The following is an 18,156-nucleotide window of genomic DNA, read 5'->3' as shown; positions in this document are numbered from 1 at the left end:
CCAGCTTTTTTCAATCTTAGAAGGGTATGGCTAGCTCAGGGGTAGGCAACCTCGGCTCTTTTATGACTCATGGACTTCAACTCCCAGAATTCCTGAGCCAGCTTGGCTCGCTCAGGAATTCTGGGAGTTGAAGTCCATGAGTCATAAAAAAGCCGAGGTTGCCTACCCCTGGGCTAGCTAGCTGATGAAAGCCAAAAAGCTCGAAATCGCTATACTAGTCTCCCTTTAACTCTGTCGGTAAATTTAAATTTACAGCTAAAAGCAACTCATTTTGTGATTGCTAAATTTGGTGAGTTTTGTTGACTGCAAGATGGCTTTTGCCTTACTACTACAGTGCTCCAGAAGAAGAAAAAATAAAGTATGAACAAATCGGACTTCTTCAGTACCTAATATCTGCAGGAATAGATTTCCTTGGATTACCTCCCTATGCTCAAGGGATCCAGTGTCTACTCTAACAGGCTCTGCAGGAATTGGGTAAGAGGCGTTTCCAAGGGGAGCCAAAGAGGTGTTGCATAAGTGAAACAGATGTGGAGTCACAAGGACAAAGGAGAAAGATCGAGTGTGTTTGCACCAGTTCTAAAACATTTTATTGAAAGACAGAAGCTTTCACGGGCTGCGGCACAGACAGGCTGGACTGATGGAGGGGGAGAAAGGGGAAGTGGAAACTGAAGGGCAGGAAGTGAGTCTTGCCTCTCTAGGGTACTATACTTTCTCAATTTAACCCATAGATGGAGCCTCCTTCATGAATAGGAAGGCTGCAAAAAATATATATATTAATGGCATGGAGCACCGTTCTGACTTGCATCTCCTCTGAAAGAGCAAAGCAAAACAGAACAAATCCAAATCTTCCTAGAGGTTGGTCTGGAAATACGCCTTTGGGATCTGCATTGTGTCAAGGCAAAACATCTCCCCCCCACCCCACCCCCATCTCATTCCTTGTGAGGAAGAACTTTCTGTTGCAATGCTGGGAGAGGAGGGGTCCTCCCCCTTCCATAATTGGGAGGTCTTGAAGGGAGGAGGAGCTTGCCAGCTGCAAGAGTTTTTCACTGTGGGTGAATCTTCCTGGATTTAGGGAATTGAAATGTTATGGCTCCGAGAAGCCGGAAGAAGTTTCCATTCCTGGAAGAGAGTTCCCCCCCCCCATTAGAGCCTTCTTTGATTTGACGCTGGGAGTCCATCTGCCCAGACCTTACAGGAGGTTAAGAAGGAGGCAGACCAAGGAAGCTTTTTGGGGGTGGGTAGGAAAAGAAAGAAGGGGTTCCATTATCTCTTCCTGGTATTCAGAATGCTGCTTAGCTCTAAGCTAAGGGCTTAGAGCTCAAAGCACTGTTAGAGACCCCACTTCATGGTCTGTTTCTGTTGCTTCCCTCTGGGAGGAGGTTTTGAAGTATTTGTAGCAGGACTACCCAGTTCTGTAATAGCCTTGTTCCCTATGCCATCCAACTGGTAAACTGGTAAGATTTGTTTTTCTTGCCATGCACATGTATACATAGCCCAAACTAGACTATTGTTTCTTTGTGTCGTAAAATATATGTGGGTATATGCATAATTATGTATGTATGTATGTACTTATTTATTTATGTCATGTTTATGTAGTGTATGTTGGACATGGTGACCCTTTGAGAGCTGTATGCAACAAAATTTCATTTTAAGGTATGCCGATTACTATACATGCAAAGTGACAATAAAGTTGTTATTCTATTTTACAAAAGGGGGCTATTAGGAAATTCTCAACTTTTCCCACAGATGCTGTTTCTCCAATACCAGTAGTTCTGGAGATCCAGGAGAAGATGGAGGCAGAAGACCCAACCAGAAAAGTCCTTCATCTTGCTCAGGTGGAGAGCCAGGAGGAATTGGGCCAGAGGACCAGGCAGAAGATCTTAATAGAAAATATCCTTCCTTGGGATGTTCATCACCAAAATCTCAGGGAGTTCTACCAGATGTTTAAGGGACCCCGAGAAGTTTGCAGCCATCTCCACCGCCTTTGCTTTCAATGGCTAAAGCCAGAAATAAACACCAAAGCTCAGATGCTAGACATGCTGGTTCTGAAGCACTTCCTGGCTGTTCTTCCCCCAGAGATGGCCAATTGGTTATGGGAGTGTGGAGCAGAGACCACTTCCCAGGCAGTGGCCCTGGCAGAAGGCTTCCTCCTGAGCCAGGCAGAGGAGAAAGAGAAGAAGGTGAGAGAAACAGTGTAACAGAGTTGAGACCTTGGAGATCTTCTAGTCCAACCACCTGTTCAAGGACACCCTATACCATTCTGGAAAAATGGTTGTCCAGTCTCTTCTTAAATACCTCTAGTTATGGAGCACCCACAACTTCTGGAGGCAAGCTATTCCATTGATTAATTGTTCTGTCAGGAAATTTCTCCTTAATTCTAGGTAGATTTCTCTTTGAGCTCTCCAAATGCATCCCAAGGTGGGAAGCATCCACATTGTTCTGTCTTAATTTTTTCTTTCTTCCTCTCTGTTCTTCATATGCAGAGAAGTTCTAATAAGGTAGATGTCCAAGATCTCAAGGCAACTGTAGATCTATCAGATCCCTCCCAGAAGATGCTTTGCAAGGTGAACTCTAAAGATCAAACTCAGGACATCTCACCAGGTAATATTGAAGCTATCCAAGTCATACCATCTTCAGTTTTACAGGATCTGTTTTAGTTGTGACTGTAATATACTGGTATCTCTTGCAAACCTAAAAATCATTACCCCTATTTTTTAAGTCTCCTTCCACCCACTTTGTCTCTGTCATAGGGATTGATACAACTTCGGTGGTCCTTGTTAAAAGGTCTTCTTTTCCAGATGGAGCAGAAAAAACAACTGTGCCTTCAGCCCAGGTAGGATAAGCAACAATAAGTATAAGACTTATACTTGGGAGGCCTCCTGCATACTAATTTGCTCAGGGCAAATGGGGTGAATGTCCTCTCCAAAAATAATCACCCCTAGTCCTTCTAGTGTTTGTTGGTTTGTTTTGGCTAAGGCAGAATTAGAACTCGGGGTCTCCTGGTCTCTATCCTGTTGCCTCAGAAATAAAAATCCCCACATGAGAAATCTGAACCAGGCAGACCCTTCCTCCCTTTGGCGCTGAACAGCTGGAAGTTCTTCTCTCTGTGATGGTTGAGGAGCAAAAATTACCTCAGGATTTAAAAGTTTCGGAATCAAAGGCTCTCCCTGAGGAAGGATGCCCTCCTCAGGACAACCCAGCTGCCAATAAAGCAGCAGCAGCCAATCAGACAGCACCACTAGGCAGACAGGGAGGCAGGGGTGGCCTGAGAGGTTCTGTAATCTTAGCCATGAGGAATGAACAGAGCCAAAGAAAGTGTGAAGTTTAAATAAATAAATAAAATAAATAAATAAATTTAAATTAAATTAAATTCGGGAAAGGAGGCAGCAGCTGAGGAAACCGAGGAGAGAATGGCACTTTTTTGGCTTCCCTCAGAACCGGCCTGAGGGGAAAGTTTCCCTCAGAGAAGAAACCCAGCAAGAAACCTGTACAAAAGATGGAGAAAGTTTAGAGACTTGGACTGAACAGAAATAGAAAACAGAAACAAACAAACAAAAAACCCCACAAAATGGAGATGGACGTCTGGCAAAAAGAGTTTATTTTATTTATTAAATTTATACGTCGCCCATCTCATGTTCAAGGGACTCAATTTTGCTGTATGAATAGTGACCATTGAGAGAGAATTTGGACTTTAAAGAATATGGGGACGGGGTTGAAAAAGAGCTTATAGAAAAAGTTAAAATAGAAAATGGTTATATTATAAAGATTATATTATAAAGTTACAACAATTAATCAGTGGAACAACTTGTCTCCAGATGTTGTGAATCCTCCAATACTGGAAATTTTTAAGAAGAGTTTGGGCAACCATTTGTCTGAAACTGTATAGGTTCTTCTGCTTGAGTGGGGGCTGGACTAGGAGACCTCCAAGGTCCTCTTCAGATTCTATTCCTATTCTATTCTATTCTATTCTATTCTATTCTATTCTATTCTATTCTATTCTATTCTATTCTATTCTATTCTATTCTATTCCATTCCATTCCATTCCATTCCATTCCATTCTACATTCCATTCCATTCCATTCTACATTCCAGATTAATATCCGAACTAGTTTATCATTTACAATTCACTTTTTTATTTGAAAACTTTCCTTGTATAAAATAATAGATTTCCTCTAGCCACTGAAGAGAAATACAAAGCCCAGACCAAATTTCCAGGGCTTTGTGTCTATTGATGGTTTTGGTGATTCAAAAAAAACAAAACCCCTGTGAAAAAGCTTTTTTATTTGATCCTCCAGGAAAGGAAGGATCTCCCAAGAAGCTCTCTCCCCCATTGTCACTTCTTCGGAGCCAGAGCCAGAAATCCTTAGTTCCTCTGTGATGGTTGAGGAACAAAAATTATCCCAGGACTTAGAAGACTTCGGAATGGGAGAAAAACGCATTTCCCTGATTTCAGATATGAAAGCAGTGAAAAACTGAGTATAATAAGCTTCTTTTGGTAACCTTGATCTGGCTAAAAATCCATTTCCTTTTCTTTAATCAATGATGGAGACTTTTGGTATCAACAACACTTTGAGGGCTTGACAAGATTTACACTGCCCAGAAAAGGCTTCAGGTCTTAAAAGTGAATTTGTGAAAAGTTTTCAGGAGCTTATCTAGTAATGATGAACATTTTCTTTTTTCAGGGTCCTATATCCTTCCAGGAAGTGGCGGTGTATTTCTCAGAGGATGAATGGGCTGTGCTGGATTCCACCCAAAGGGCTCTCCATGGAGAAGTCATGTGGGAGAATTCTAAAACCCTGACTTCTCTGAGTAAGTTCTCTGCTCAAGTATTTAACAATTCTGGAAAATCCCAGGATGGTGCTAAAATTTTCCCTCCTTTTTTCCATGAGGTAAATGAGCATCATTTGACTGATTGACAGTATTGCCAAGACCCAAATTATGAAAAGTTCCCTTGCCCTCCTCCCAGACATGGTATCAATAAAGCATACAGAGACAGGGAGAGATAATCTTGGAGAAACCAATTAATTCGCATTAGAACTAACTCATTAGGTAATGAGAGTCGATCCTTGATGCATGCCCAGGTATCATGTTAAATATATAGTATATTTCTCTCACAGTTTCACTTTCTTCCTTTCTTCCTAGCTGGAAATAAGTCAGAAAGTGACAATTGTCCAGACCCACAGATGATGACATCAGAAACTATTAAACATGAAATGACAAAAGAGATATTTCAAAGTCACTGGCAAACCAAAATACACAAAGAAAACCTATTTAAGTATGTTGACGTCCCTGAGGTCTTAACACAAGATGATCACACCGAAAATAGAACTGGGAACTGTCTAATGCATAAGACTAAGGATGAGTTAGATTTATATAATCAGTTTGAAACTGAGACTAGACACAACCAAAATGAACAGACAAAAGAAGAAACATTTTTCAGTCAAATTTTCCCTCCTATTTTATGTCAAGAAATCCACACTGGAGAGAAAACCTGTAAAGATATCCATTGTGGAAAAGACTTCAGTGATCCAAGTTATCTGATTTCCCATAAATTGATCCATACAGGGGAAAGACCACATAAGGGTACCGAGTGTGGAAAGAGTTTCAGACAGATTGATCAACTGACAGCCCATAAGAAGCTTCACACAGAAGATAAACCATATCAGTGCACAGAGAGTGGAAAGAGCTTTAAAGAAAGTAGTTCCCTTATTTCTCATAAAATACTTCACTCGGGAGAGAAACCATATAAATGTACAGAGTGCGGAAAGAGCTTTAAGAACCGTGGTAACCTCACTTCACACCGAAGGATCCATTCAGGGGAAAAACCATATAAATGTATGGAATGTGGCAAAAGCTTCAGCCAGAGAGGTTCTCTTACTTCCCACAAAAGACTCCACACAGGAGAGGAACCATATAAATGCTTGGAGTGTGGAAAGAGTTTCAAATGGACAGGTCAGCTTACTTCACATAAAAGGGCCCATACAGACGAGAGACTATACAAATGTATGGCTTGTGGAGAGTGCTTCAAATGGAGAGGTGAACTTACTTTGCATAAAAGACTTCACACAGGAGAGAAACCATATAAATGCATGGAGTGTGGAAAGAGCTTCAACCATACTGGTACCCTTGTTTCCCATAAAAGGATCCATACTGGAGAGAAACCGTATAAATGCATGGAGTGTGGAAAGAGTTTCAGATGGAGAGCTCAGCTTACTTCACATAAAAGAATTCATACAGGAGAGAAACCATATAAATGCATGGAGTGTGGAAATAGCTTCAGCCAGAGCAATTCTCTTACTTCTCATAAAAGACTCCATGCACAACGATCTTATAAATGTACAAAATGTGACAAGGATTTCAGTCAGCGCATTAGTCTTACTTCCCATAAAAGGCTTCATACTGTGGAGCGACTATATAAATGTTCGGAGTGTGGAAAGAGTTTCAAATGGAGAGCTCAACTTGCTTCACATAAAATAATTCATACAGGAGAGAAACCCTATAAATGCATGGAGTGTGGAAAGAGCTTCAGCCACAACAGTTCCCTTGCTTTACATAAAACAGTCCATACTGGAGAGCAACCATATCAGTGCCCTGAATGCGGAAAGTGTTTCAGAAAGAGCAGTTCTCTTACTTCCCACAAAAGGATCCATACCGGAGAGAAACCATATAAATGTACGGAATGTGGCAAAAGCTTCAGCCAGAGCTGTTCTCTTACTTACCATAAAAGGATCCACTCTGGAGAGGAACCCTACAAATGCATGGAGTGTGGAAAGAGTTTCAAACAGAGCAGCAGCCTTCTTTTCCATAAAAGGCTCCACACTGGAGAAAAACCATATACATGTTCGGAGTGTGGAAAGAGCTTCAGGAAGAGTAGTAACCTAATTTCCCATAATAAGCTCCATACAGGAGAGAAACCATATAAATGCATGGTGTGTGGAAAGAACTTCAGGCACAGCTGTTCGCTTGCTTTACATAAAACAGTCCACACTGGAGAGCAACCATATCAGTGCTCTGAATGTGGGAAGTGTTTCAGACAGAGCAGTTCTCTTACTTCCCATAAAAGGATCCATACCGGAGAGAAACCATATAAATGTACGGAATGTGGCAAAAGCTTCAGGCAGAGCAGTTCTCTTACTTACCATAAAAGGATCCACACTGGAGAGAAACCATACAAATGCATGGAGTGTGGAAAGAATTTTAAACAAAGCAGCAGCCTTGTTTTCCATAAAAGGCTCCACACTGGGGAAAAACCATATAAATGTTCGGAATGTGGAAAGAGCTTCAGCAAAAGCAGTAATCTTACTTCCCATAAAAGGATCCACACGGGAGAACGGCCCTATAAATGTACAGAATGTGGCAAAGAGTTCAGTCACAGCAGTAGTCTTATTTCCCACAAAAGGCTTCATACTGTGGAGTGACCATATAAATGTTTGGAGTGTGGAAAGAGCTTCAGCAAGAGTAGTAACCTAATTTCTCATAAAAAACTCCATACAGGAGAGAAATAATATAAAAGCGCGAAGCAGTGAAAGAGTTTCGAAGGGAGTCATAACTTTCTTTGCATAAAAAGATTGCACAAGGAGGATAATTGATGGATATAAGAGTTTTAGGTTGAGTAGTGAGCTCATAACATGTAAGAATATTCATAGCATGTACTCTAAATAAATGGAGTAGATAGTCCTTGACTTACAACCACAATGTATTTAGTGAGACATTTGTTAAATGAATTTTGCCCCATTTTATGACCTTGTCACATTTGTTAAGTTGTTAATTTAGTAACACGGTTGTTAAGTGAATTTAGTTTCCCCATTGCCTTTACTTGTCAGAAGGTCACAAAAGGTGATCACATGACCCCAGGACACTGTGACCATCCTAAATATGAGTCAGTTGCCAAGCATCTGGATTTTGACCACGTGACCATGGGAATTCCGCAATGGTCATAAGTCACTTTTTTCAGTGCCATTGTACCTTTGAATGGTCATTAAATGAACTGTTCTAAGTTGAGGATTACCTGTATAGAAAAAGAATCCTTCTTATGGGTGAAATTAGAAATGTGTCGATGAATGTTTGTGAATCTTATTTTCCTCATAAAGGATCCTTACACGAACAAATTAGAACTCATTGTGGAGATAGAATATTCTGGAGAATTCCAGAACATTTGTTTCTTCTAGGACAGACAAGTCAAACTTGCAATGTCACATGACGTCGCACAATGTATCGAAGCCTTTTCACCATTGCTGGCAATTGGGTGGGCGCGGCTTCCAGATGATGCGTCCGGCCCATGGGCCGGCAGTTTTGCACCCCTGTTCTAGGACATGATAACCCAGCTGTTCCAATTGTCAAGAGCAGAAGCAAACTTTTCATTGGATCTGTTTGGCAGTACTGATCTGAAAAGACCTCAAGTAACCCACAGAGGGGAGAAATTGCAATATTGTCCGTGTTATGGAGAAATGTTTATAAGTTGGACTATTGATAAAGCAACATGGATAAGAGAATTTTCTGCACAGGGAAGAGAAGAGAGAAGAAAGAGAAGAAATTAAAATACATTTTGGAAACAAAACTGATGGGAGAAAAAACTTGTAAGTCCTAGGAGAGCAAAGAATTTGAAAAAAACAATCTACTTTTTTCAGTCTCCACGTTTTAACTGGTGTTATACTGACACTTTATTAGCTCTTAGAATCATATGCAATCAACAAATACATATGTTTATGAAAACTATAAAATCATAAAAGGTTTCACAGGTTATAATTTCATGCAATTTCAAGTTGATTTTATTTATTAAATCTTTTTAGCTGTCTCCTTAAATCCAGTAAGGTATGTTGGACTCTTAAACCATGACAAAAATCCAGATTCAAGGTCACTGTCCCTCTTTCAAGCTACTTGGGGGATCATAGGCATGTGTTGAGTGGAACATCTGAAAGGAAGGGATTTAAAATTTCTGAATATTACCATTTCAATCTTCTGCCTATGGCCTATTTCAGGGGTCCCCAACCCCCGGTCCATGGGCCAGTCTCGGTCCGCAGCATGCTAGCAACCTGTCCGCCCAAACAAGTAAAGCCCCATCCGCAGGATGAAGCCAGCACACAAAACCATGTCCCTTCCAGTCCGTGGAAAAACGTCTCCAGGTAACCGGTCCCTGGTGCCTCAAAGGCTGGGGACCTGTGGCCTATTTGTTCTGTAAGTCAAGGCAGTAAACACAATTTGTATTAATTTTGATCTGCATACCAACAGACCATTTGCTTAAAAAATATGCCTTTTTATACCTTTTCTGCATATACTGTACTGAATCCTGCTGTGAATTTCGCAGCTTCATCTAACGTCTGGTGGTCAATACTTTCAAAGACTTATTAGACAATAAAGGAGAGCATTCTGTGGTTAAACTACCCCTCCCCCCATTTTAGGAATGTGAAAACATACTTGTCAACTCTACAAATGAGCCTGGCTGCAGCCATTTCCCCTCATTCTAGATTGTCACATAGAACGGAGGGAAGGGGGCTTGCCCAGGTGCTTCCCTAGTCAAAATAATCTTCTGTCCCATGGGAACCAAGGTCAGCTATTGCTCTCGTGACCAGGGACTGGGCGTTGTATAAGAAAGCCTGCCAAATGCATTTATTGGGGAACATAGTTGATTGCATAGTTTTGATACTTTGCAACTGGGTAATTTTTACTGGGAAATTCAGACTTGGTTTCACTTTTGACCCTGCGGAAACTTTGTAACTTTGTAAAGTGAAGGTCGAGTGGATTTAAAGATGGAGAAATGAGGGGAACACAAAGAAGAGAAAGAGTGAGGGACGAAAGCAGTTGGGGCTCTACTGGGCAGAGAGCACTTGATCCGTGAGATCACATCTCAGGAATATAAGATCTCAGCATGCAAAGCATCTGGGATCCTCCCTGGATCTGGTGGCCTCCAGGCTTGGCTAAGAGCGAGATGAATTTCCGGTGAAGGGATTGAGAGATGGATCGTTGTTGCCACTAGTCTGAATGGGGGTCTGTGCTGAGGAGGAGATATTGGGGGTCCGGAGTAACAGGCAGGACGAGAATTGCTGGAGGGCAGACTAGATGGTCTTAACTCCCACCCCATGTCGCCTGCCTCAAAAGAGAGGTGCTGGAAGGAAGCTGGCGGATCTCAGCAAGAAAATATCTGGGCTGCAATTCTCCTCCTCTCCACAACCAACGATCTTGAGCCTCCATTTTTCAAGTGTTGCAAAAAATGGAGACATTCCAAAAAGACAGAAATTTTATCAGCTACTGAAAATCATATCCTTTTCCTGATAGCAGGATTAACTCATGAGTGCTGAGGGGGGAAAAACGGAGAAGAAAATTAGAACATGTAGCAAAACCTTTAGTGTAAATTAGTTCTTTTGGGAGAGTCTGCAGGAAAAACACAGGGTGGACTTCCTGTCCCCTTCCCTTTCACCCCACCCCCAGACAGGCCCACACTGCAGGGGTGGTGGTTGATGAGTAAGGACTGGATGGAGGGAGGCTCCATCCCTTTCAGGGAGAAAAAAGCTGGGTGGGACCAGGGATTCCTCCCCATCTCATCTCCTGAAATTTGAAGGGGGTCCGAGTCCAGCCAAGGGGCTGTGGATGGCCCTTGACAAGGGGGAATTATTTCTAATTGACATAATTAGGGGGTTTATCAAGAGCAGAGGCCTCCCTCCCTCTTTCCCTACAGATGTTTCATATTAACAAAGAAGATGGTGTTACAATGGAGGTGGCAGAAAAGGATCTCCTGGTGACCTTTTGCTAGAACTTGTGTGAAACATCAACAGGAGGGGTGATTAATAAGAGCAGCCCACAAACGTGGGGGTGCTCCCTCCCCTCAATGAGTAGAATGACCCTCCTCCTTCCCTTCCTCCCTTCCTTTTGCAATTCCAGGACACCAGGAGAGAGAATCTTATGAATTAATTCGAGGCGGGGAATAGAAGATGCTCACCTGCAGGTGGTTGGTGTTCTGAACCAGCCCTCTTCCGGCCTTGTAGTAAGGCAAACCCCTATTCTAACAGAAGAGACTGGAGAGCGTCCAAGGCTGAAAAGCGTCTGCCAAGATTTATTAGTCAATTAACAAAACAAGAAACAAAAACACAGGAACTTGAATCCTCAAGCGGAAGGGTTGCTTTCAGCAACCAGCCCCTCCCCAAACACTCCTTTTATTGAGAGCTCAGGGCGTGGTCTCCCTGTGCCTCCTCCCGAGGAGTCCCACAGCCTTTCTTTGTTTGTTCCTGCTCGACTGCCTCCTGCGTCGGGCGTCCTTGAACAGGGCCAGCTGTGGGTCATCATCCTCCGCACTATCGGGCTCACGCAGCTGAGAAGAGGTCCCCGGCTGAGGGCTCTGCAAAGCCTCCAAACCATCATCAGCCGGTTCGTCTCCCTCCTCCCCCTCATCTGAGTCATCCGATACATCGGAGCCGGCTGTCGGACCCACAGGCTGACCCTGAGTCACAACACTTGGATGGGAGTTGCTGAAAAGAGAAGAAGATGCAATCAGATCCATGAACGGACTGGATAACTGAACGGGGTGGGGGGTAGTGTCAGACTTACAGTCCAAACCCCAGAATAGATTGCATTATATTTCCAGTATAGCCTCCGAGGGGAAAAAGATTCCCAAATAAATTTCTCAGGGGGATCATCGGCTTTGGGATTTTGAGGTTAATTGGACTGTCTTTCCCATCGACTTGTTTAAGCTTGATAAGATGCCTCCTCTGGTCCCCTTCTCTTTTATCCAGCCCCATAGACTCACCTTTCCTGTTCTTCAGGTAGAGGGAGAGCCCCGTGGCAAAGAAGATCACCCCGATCAGGGCCCCTACGCCCCCTGTCCAGAGTTTTCTCCTGGCAGAGTTGGAACGGGGCTCTGGGGAAGGAGAAGGAGCCTCACCTGAGCAGGAGGATCAGGGCCAGCTTCCCCCCCCAGGAGGGTCCATCCCGGCTCCTCCCACAGGAAGGGTCTCTCCCCCCCTCTCAGGGCAGGAGGGGGTCCCCAGAGCAGGAGGGGAGGGAGGGGAGGGGCTCACCCCACTGGACGGTGATGGGGGCTTCCAGGCTGGCGTGCCCCACCTGGCAGGCGTAGACGTCCCCCCGCTGGGGCTGGGTCTCCAGCATCACCTGGAGCTGGTAGGTCCAGTCTCCGTTCTGGAGCTCCTCCCCGAAGGCCACGCCCTCCTCCTCCGGCCGCCCGTTCTTCAGCCAGCGGACCTCGATCTCCACGGGGTAGAAGCCCCTCGCGGTGCAGAGGAGGATGGTGTGGGGGGAAGCCGGGTCCAGCTTGGTGGAGGAGATGGAGACGGTGGGCTTGGCTGTAGGGGAGGAGGGACACAGGAGGGGCCAGAACAGTAAAGCAAAATCAAGAAGGATTTTAGTTTTAAAATGATAGAATAAAGGGCAAACAATAATTTTGGCCTGCAGAAAATAAAAAGAAAATTAGGGTTAGGGTTACAACCACAATTGAGCCCAAAATTTATATTGCTAAGGGAGAAATGTATTAAGTGAGTTTTGCCCCATTTTACAACTTTTCTCGCCACATTTGTTAAGGGAATCACTGCGGTTGTTAAGTTAGTGACGTGGTTGTTAAGTGAATCTGGCTTCCCCATGAACCTGGCTTGTCAAGAAGGCTGCAAAGGGTGATCACATGACCCTGGGACACTGCAACCATCATAAAGATGAACCAGTTGTCAAGCATCCAAAGGTAAATTACGTGACCAAGGGGGATGCTGCAACAGTCATAAGTGTGAAAAATGGTCATCAGTCACTTTTTTCAGTGCCTTTGTAACTGTTCTAAGTCAAAGACTACCTGTACCATTTTGTCTAAAATGGTATAGGATTTCCTGCCCAAGCAGGGGGTTGGACTAGATCAGGGGTCAGCAACCTGAAACAGTGAAAGAGCCACTCGGAACCGGTTCCCTCACAAAAGGAAAAACTGGGAGCCGCAAAAACTGTGTGCGCATGCACGTACATGCGTGCATGCGCCAGAACAGGGTTTGACTGAAGAGTGGAGCCAAGGCGAGATATGCACCTACCCTGCATATTTGAATTGATTGGTTGAAATTTTTTAGTCCCAGTTTTTTTTTTTGGACTGCACATGGCAGAAGACTGGGAGCCACAGGAGACGGCTGAAAGAGCCGCATGCGGCTCCGGAGCCGCGGGTTGCAGACCTGTGGACTAGATGACCTCCAAGGTCCCTTCCACCATTATTGTTGTTGTTGTTGTTGTTGCTATACAGATTTGGGAGGAGAGACCCTTTGATGGATTCTTCCCCAAATCATATTTGGGTTCATTTTCTGGAGGGGATCAAAGGGATCCCAGATTCCAGGCAGGAAGAGTTAAGATCTTGGGAAGAAGAGGAATATTTATGGGACTTGGGTTTGAGAGCATGGAATAAATAAGGACTAAATCTTTATAAAGCGAGAATTTTAATGGATTAACTGAAATGGGAGTCTCAGCATCTTCCTCCCCGTGAAGTCCCTCCTTCCCGGACTCACCTCTCCGGCCAATCACAGGACTGCCCTGGAGATCCCTGTAGTTGTGTCGGCAAAAGGAATCCACCTCAGCTTTCTGGAACTGCAGGAGCTTCTTATCTCTGTTCCACTTGTCGACTTCGGGCTGCCCCAACTCCGTGATAGCTATGTATTTGCCGAGGTCGCTGTCGAAGCGGAAAATCTCCTGCCTGTCGTAGAATTGCCTGTTCAGATAGCGCACTCTCTGCGTCCCATTGAAGAAATGGCACTCGTCCTTCCACTGCTGCAAGAAATAAGCTGTGAGGAGGAGGAGAAGGAAGAGGGGGGAAAGGAGGAAGAGGAGGGTGGGAGGAAGAGGAGGAGCAGGAAGAGGAAGAAAAGGAGGAAGATTAGATTAGATTAGATTTATTTTTTTTTAATTGAAAAGTTTTACAATACATTTTATCTTTAACAATCCCTCCCCCCCTCCCTCCGCCCACCCCTTTCTAGCCCTCCCTAACCCTCCCCCCCTTCCACCCTCCCCCCTCCCCGACTTCCCAGAGCTAAATACAAGGTATAAAAGCAAGAAGCAATCATAAACAACCATATGCTAACAACAATAAACTATTAAGTCTATCGCACTCTAGCTCATATGAAATGACTACAAGCAATACTAATATCACATAAAAAAACTTATTCAAATGCTAAGTGAAACTTTTTAGTCCCATATTTGTTCTGGATATAATCAATCCACTTTTTCCACTCCATAATATAACGTTGTTGCGAATGATCTTTCAAATAAGCCGAAATCTTTGCCATTTCCGCCAGGTCAGAAACTTTTAGAGTCCATTCTTCTATAGTCGGGAGTTCCTCCTTCTTCCAATATTGACCTACTAAAAGTCTTGCTGCTGTAATTAAGTTCAACATCAACTTAGTGTCCACAACAGTAGTATCTGTGATTATGCCCAATAAGAACAATTGCGGACAAAACGTTATCCTTTGCTTAAATATCTTCTGCATATTCCACCAGATTTTAATCCAAAAAGCCTTAACCTTTTTACAGGTCCAATTAGATTAGATTAGATTTATTGAATTTATATGCCGCCCTTCTCCCTAAGGACTCAGGGTGGCTCACAGCAAAAAATTTAAAAAACAGGAAATACAAAATTTAAAAAAGAATTAAACAGTAACTATAATAGATACATGACAATTTAACTCAGTAAAAGCCAAATTTAAAAAACATAGTCAGTCCAGACCCGCTTGTTGGAATAACCAAGTCTTCAGGTCACAGCGGAAGGACCGAAGGTTAGAGGCCGTCCGCAGCTCCGGAGGCAACTCATTCCAGAGGGTCGGCGCGCCCACAAAGAAGGCTCTCCCCCTGGGGGTCGCCAGACAGCATTGCCTGGCCGAAGGCACCCTGAAGAGGCCGACTCTGTGGGAGCGAACCGGGCGATGGGAGGTTGACAATGGCAGCAGGTGGTCTCGCAAGCACCCCAGGCCTAAGCCATGTAGGGCTTTAAAGGTTATTACCTTTAAGAGGTGGAGGAAGCGAAAAAGGAGGAAGTGGAAGATGAAGAGGAGGAAAAGGAGAAAGAGGAGAGGAGGAGGGGGAGGGAGGAAAAAGAAGGAGTGTGAGAGAAGGTGGAGGAAGAGGAAGAGGAGAAAGAGGAGGGCAGGAGGAGGAGGAAGAAGAGGAGAAAGAGGAGGACAGGAGGAGGAGGAGGAAGAAGAGGAGAAAGAGGAGGGCAGGAGGAGGAGGAGGAGTCTGTCAGAACGGAGTCCAAGGCCTATGACTCCCACCCATTTGATTGGATGCTTGTCGAATGTTGGATCTTCTTTCCTGTTCATCCCCCAAATAGACCCCCTGCACCTCCTCCAGAGCATCTCAGAGAAAGGGTCTCCAGCCTTGTTCACCAAAAGGGATAATTGTTTTGGGGAGCCAATTTGGGGGAAGCAAGTCACCCCCATCCTTCTCCCTTAGTCCTCTTCAGATCCTGCTTGAATCCCCTGGGGGACGAGGGGGTCTCTTCCCCAAATTCAAAGGCTCCCTGGACAAGGGATCCAAATTCAACTCTTGCCCGACCCCCGAAAGCCAGTAATTTGATCACCGTTAAGAAAAACGGTGCTTTTTTGTTGCCTGGATTCAGGACTGAAACTGCCGCGCTTTCTCGCTTTCACTTTCGCTTTCCGTCTCCTTTCTCTTTTAAGGAAACAAACTTTGAGGGAGCAGGAGCTGGGTCCAATTAAAGACCCGGAAAGTCCCACACCGACCCAGCCGGGGGAGGGCGAAAGTCCCAGGTCGGTTGCTTTCCCACGACTCCCCCACCCCACCCCAACACACACACACACACACACACACACACACACACACACTTCGACAGCATCCAAAGTCCCTTCTCCGTCCTTCTGGAGTGGGCAATGTAGCGACGGAGGGGGCAGAGACCACGCAGAGATCTAGATTGCTCCCGCCTTTTTTGCCTTCTTGGGCCCCTTTCCCCAAAGTTTCTCTTAGGGTCCCGGCCCCTTTCTCTATCTCTCTCTTCCCCCCCCCCCCCATCCAGTTCTTCTGCCTCCGGCGAGTCCTCTACTTACCTGGGCTCTCCTTCCTCCCTTCGCTTCCAGGAATCCTGAACAGCGCCCCCACTAGCAGCAGCAGCAGAGGGACCCCAGTAGAGCCCATGGATTCTGCCCCATGAGCGTCCCCAAAGAGAGAAGAGAAAGACGCAGTTGCTTCCAGCCCCAGTGACGGAATCGGTAGGTCTGGTTTGCGAAGAGGAAGCCTTTTTCTCCGACTTTGGAACTGGAAGAGACCAGAACAAGCGGAAGCACCAATGAGAATTCTCCCTCCTATAGCGTCATCGGTCTCCGGGCAGAGTCCTTTGTGACTTCATCCCGTATTGGAGATAGTCCCGGGCAGAGAGAGAAGCAGAAATCATAAGAGAGTAGAGCTGAAAAGCACCTTGGAGGTCTGCTAGTCCAGCCCGCTGCTCAAGCAGGAGATCCTGACCTATACCATTTCAGACAAGTGGCTGCCTCTTCTTAAAGACTTTTTCTCTTGGCAGAGTTGGAAGAACGGGGCTCTGGGGAAGGAGAAGGAGCCTCACCTGAGCAGGAGGATCAGGGCCGGCTTCCCCCAGGAGGGTCCATTCCGGCTCTCCCCACAGGGAGGGTCTCTCTCCCCCCTTCTAAGGGCAGGATGGGGTCCCCAGACCAGGAGGGGAGGGGAGGGAAGGGAGGGGCTCACCCCACTGGACAGTGATGGGGGCCTCCAGGCTGGTGTGCCCCACCTGGCAGGTGTAGACATCCCCCGCTGGGGCTGGATCTCCAGCATCACCTGGAGCTGGTAGGTCCAGTCTCTGTTCTGGAGCTCCTCCCCGAAGGCCACGCCCTCCTCCTCCGGCCGCCCGTTCTTCAGCCAGCGGACCTCGATCTCCAGGGGTAGAAGCCCCTCGCGGTGCAGAGGAGGATGGTGTGGGGGGAAGCCGGGTCCAGCTTGGTGGAGGAGATGGGCTTGGCTGGGGGGAGGAGGGACACGGGGGAGACACAGGAGGGGCCAGAGCAGTGAAGCAAAATCAAGAAGGATTTTAGTTTTAAGAGGGGGAGGAGAAGGAGGGACGGGAGATACACAACAGGGCCCAGAAGGAAGAGAAACAGAGACAGCCCCAGAGAAAGAAGCCCCAAGACAACTCTGCAGAGCGGTCTGGCTCAAGGACAAGCAGAACTGACAGCTCCAAACCTCAGGAAGGCAAGTTTGCATGAAACCTTAATGAGAGCCAGCACCTTATAGAGCATGCAGAAGAAATCACAGAGGGAAAAGGATGCCAAAAATAACCCTCCTCATTTTTTTATCAGAAGATTTGGACTCAAGATGGAGGAAAGACAGGCCAATCTCAGAATTTGGGTTGTAAGTAAAAAAAAAATCCATTTTGAATACCACCCAGAAGGCAATTCCCAGAGGTAATTGCCTCTTTGGAGGTCTTCTAGTCTAGTCTTCTAGTCCCAGCTAGAAGCAAGAAGACCTATCCCGTCTCAGAAAAACGGTCGTCTAATCTCCTTAGAAACCTCCAGTGTTGGAGCATGGACAACTTCTGAGGGCAAATCGTTCCACTAATTGTTTTAACTGTCAGGAAATTTCTCCTATTTCCATGTTGGTTCTTTGGTTGATGAGTTTCTATCCATTGCTTCTCGTCCAGCCTTCAGGTGCTTTGGAGAATAGGTTGAACCCCCTCTTCTTTGTGACACTGATTTAAGGGGGGGTTTGTGGCAATACCTTGTGGAGTTTTTCAGATCAGTGTTTTGTTGTGTGGGAAGTCAGCCACCCAGAGAAGGAAATATTAAAAGGGCAGAAAAATATATTTCCTCAAAGGATCTTAAAGAGGCAGAAAAGCAGGCCCAGTTTTCTTAATATCCCCAAGTCTCCCTCTCCCAAGCAGAAACCAGCTCTGTAGAAATGCAGATGTAAACCATCTAGGAAGGTTGAAACTAGAAGATTAGGAAGACAAAGACTCCTAAAATCTATATACCCCACCCAAACTCTAAGACAGGACATAATAGGATTAACTCACCACCATCAGAATACCAGAAAGGCAAACTCAGACTCAGGTCAAAGTTCATGTCACAGGAACAGCTCCAAACAAAAGGCTCCAGAGGATATAAAAACCCACTCCCTATATGTGCTCGCTCTCTTTTCTTCCAGAGCCATCTTTCTGTCTGGCTCTCCTCTGCAATAA

General features: G+C 45.3%; 2 protein-coding genes across 2 annotated transcripts; one reads left to right on the top strand and one right to left on the bottom strand.

Moving 5' to 3' along the window:
* Positions 1-1,790: 1,790 nt before the first annotated feature.
* LOC308663068 (zinc finger protein 75D-like) lies at positions 1,791-9,939 on the top strand (the record flags this gene model as incomplete). Its single annotated transcript, XM_081319213.1, has 6 exons — positions 1,791-2,180; positions 2,484-2,601; positions 2,751-2,833; positions 4,682-4,808; positions 5,142-6,035; positions 9,908-9,939. 6 exons carry the CDS (start codon positions 1,791-1,793, stop codon positions 9,937-9,939), a joined length of 1,644 nt encoding a protein of 547 aa, XP_081175339.1.
* Positions 9,940-11,020: 1,081 nt separating this feature from the next.
* Positions 11,021-16,213, bottom strand: LOC308664663 (H-2 class II histocompatibility antigen, E-S beta chain-like). The gene is made up of 5 exons (XM_081322105.1): positions 16,019-16,213; positions 13,472-13,744; positions 12,008-12,289; positions 11,737-11,847; positions 11,021-11,458 (listed from the first exon to the last, which is right to left on the bottom strand). The coding sequence occupies exons 1-5, from the start codon at positions 16,104-16,106 to the stop codon at positions 11,436-11,438; spliced, it is 777 nt and encodes a 258-aa protein (XP_081178231.1). The 5' UTR covers positions 16,107-16,213; the 3' UTR covers positions 11,021-11,435.
* Between the last annotated feature and the right edge of the window lie 1,943 nt (positions 16,214-18,156).

The sequence above is a fragment of the Vipera berus genome, assembly GCF_964194415.1.
Source record: "Vipera berus genome assembly, chromosome: 2".
In the NCBI taxonomy this organism is placed as follows: domain Eukaryota; kingdom Metazoa; phylum Chordata; class Lepidosauria; order Squamata; family Viperidae; genus Vipera; species Vipera berus.
Note: the sequence above shows the minus strand (reverse complement) of the source record. Positions and strands in the feature narration are given on the sequence as shown.

What these genes read in the sequence shown, in the direction of transcription:
- LOC308664663 (XM_081322105.1), bottom strand. Translation starts at nt 16,106, where the DNA reads ATGGGCTCTACTGGGGTCCCTCTGCTGCTGCTGCTAGTGGGGGCGCTG. An exon ending in CCCCATCACCGTCCAGTGGG is followed by an intron (nt 11,848 to 12,007) that starts GTGAGCCCCTCC and finishes CTCCTTCCCCAG; the next exon opens with AGCCCCGTTCCAACTCTGCC. An exon ending in CTACCTGAAGAACAGGAAAG is followed by an intron (nt 11,459 to 11,736) that starts GTGAGTCTATGG and finishes TTCTCTTTTCAG; the next exon opens with CAACTCCCATCCAAGTGTTG.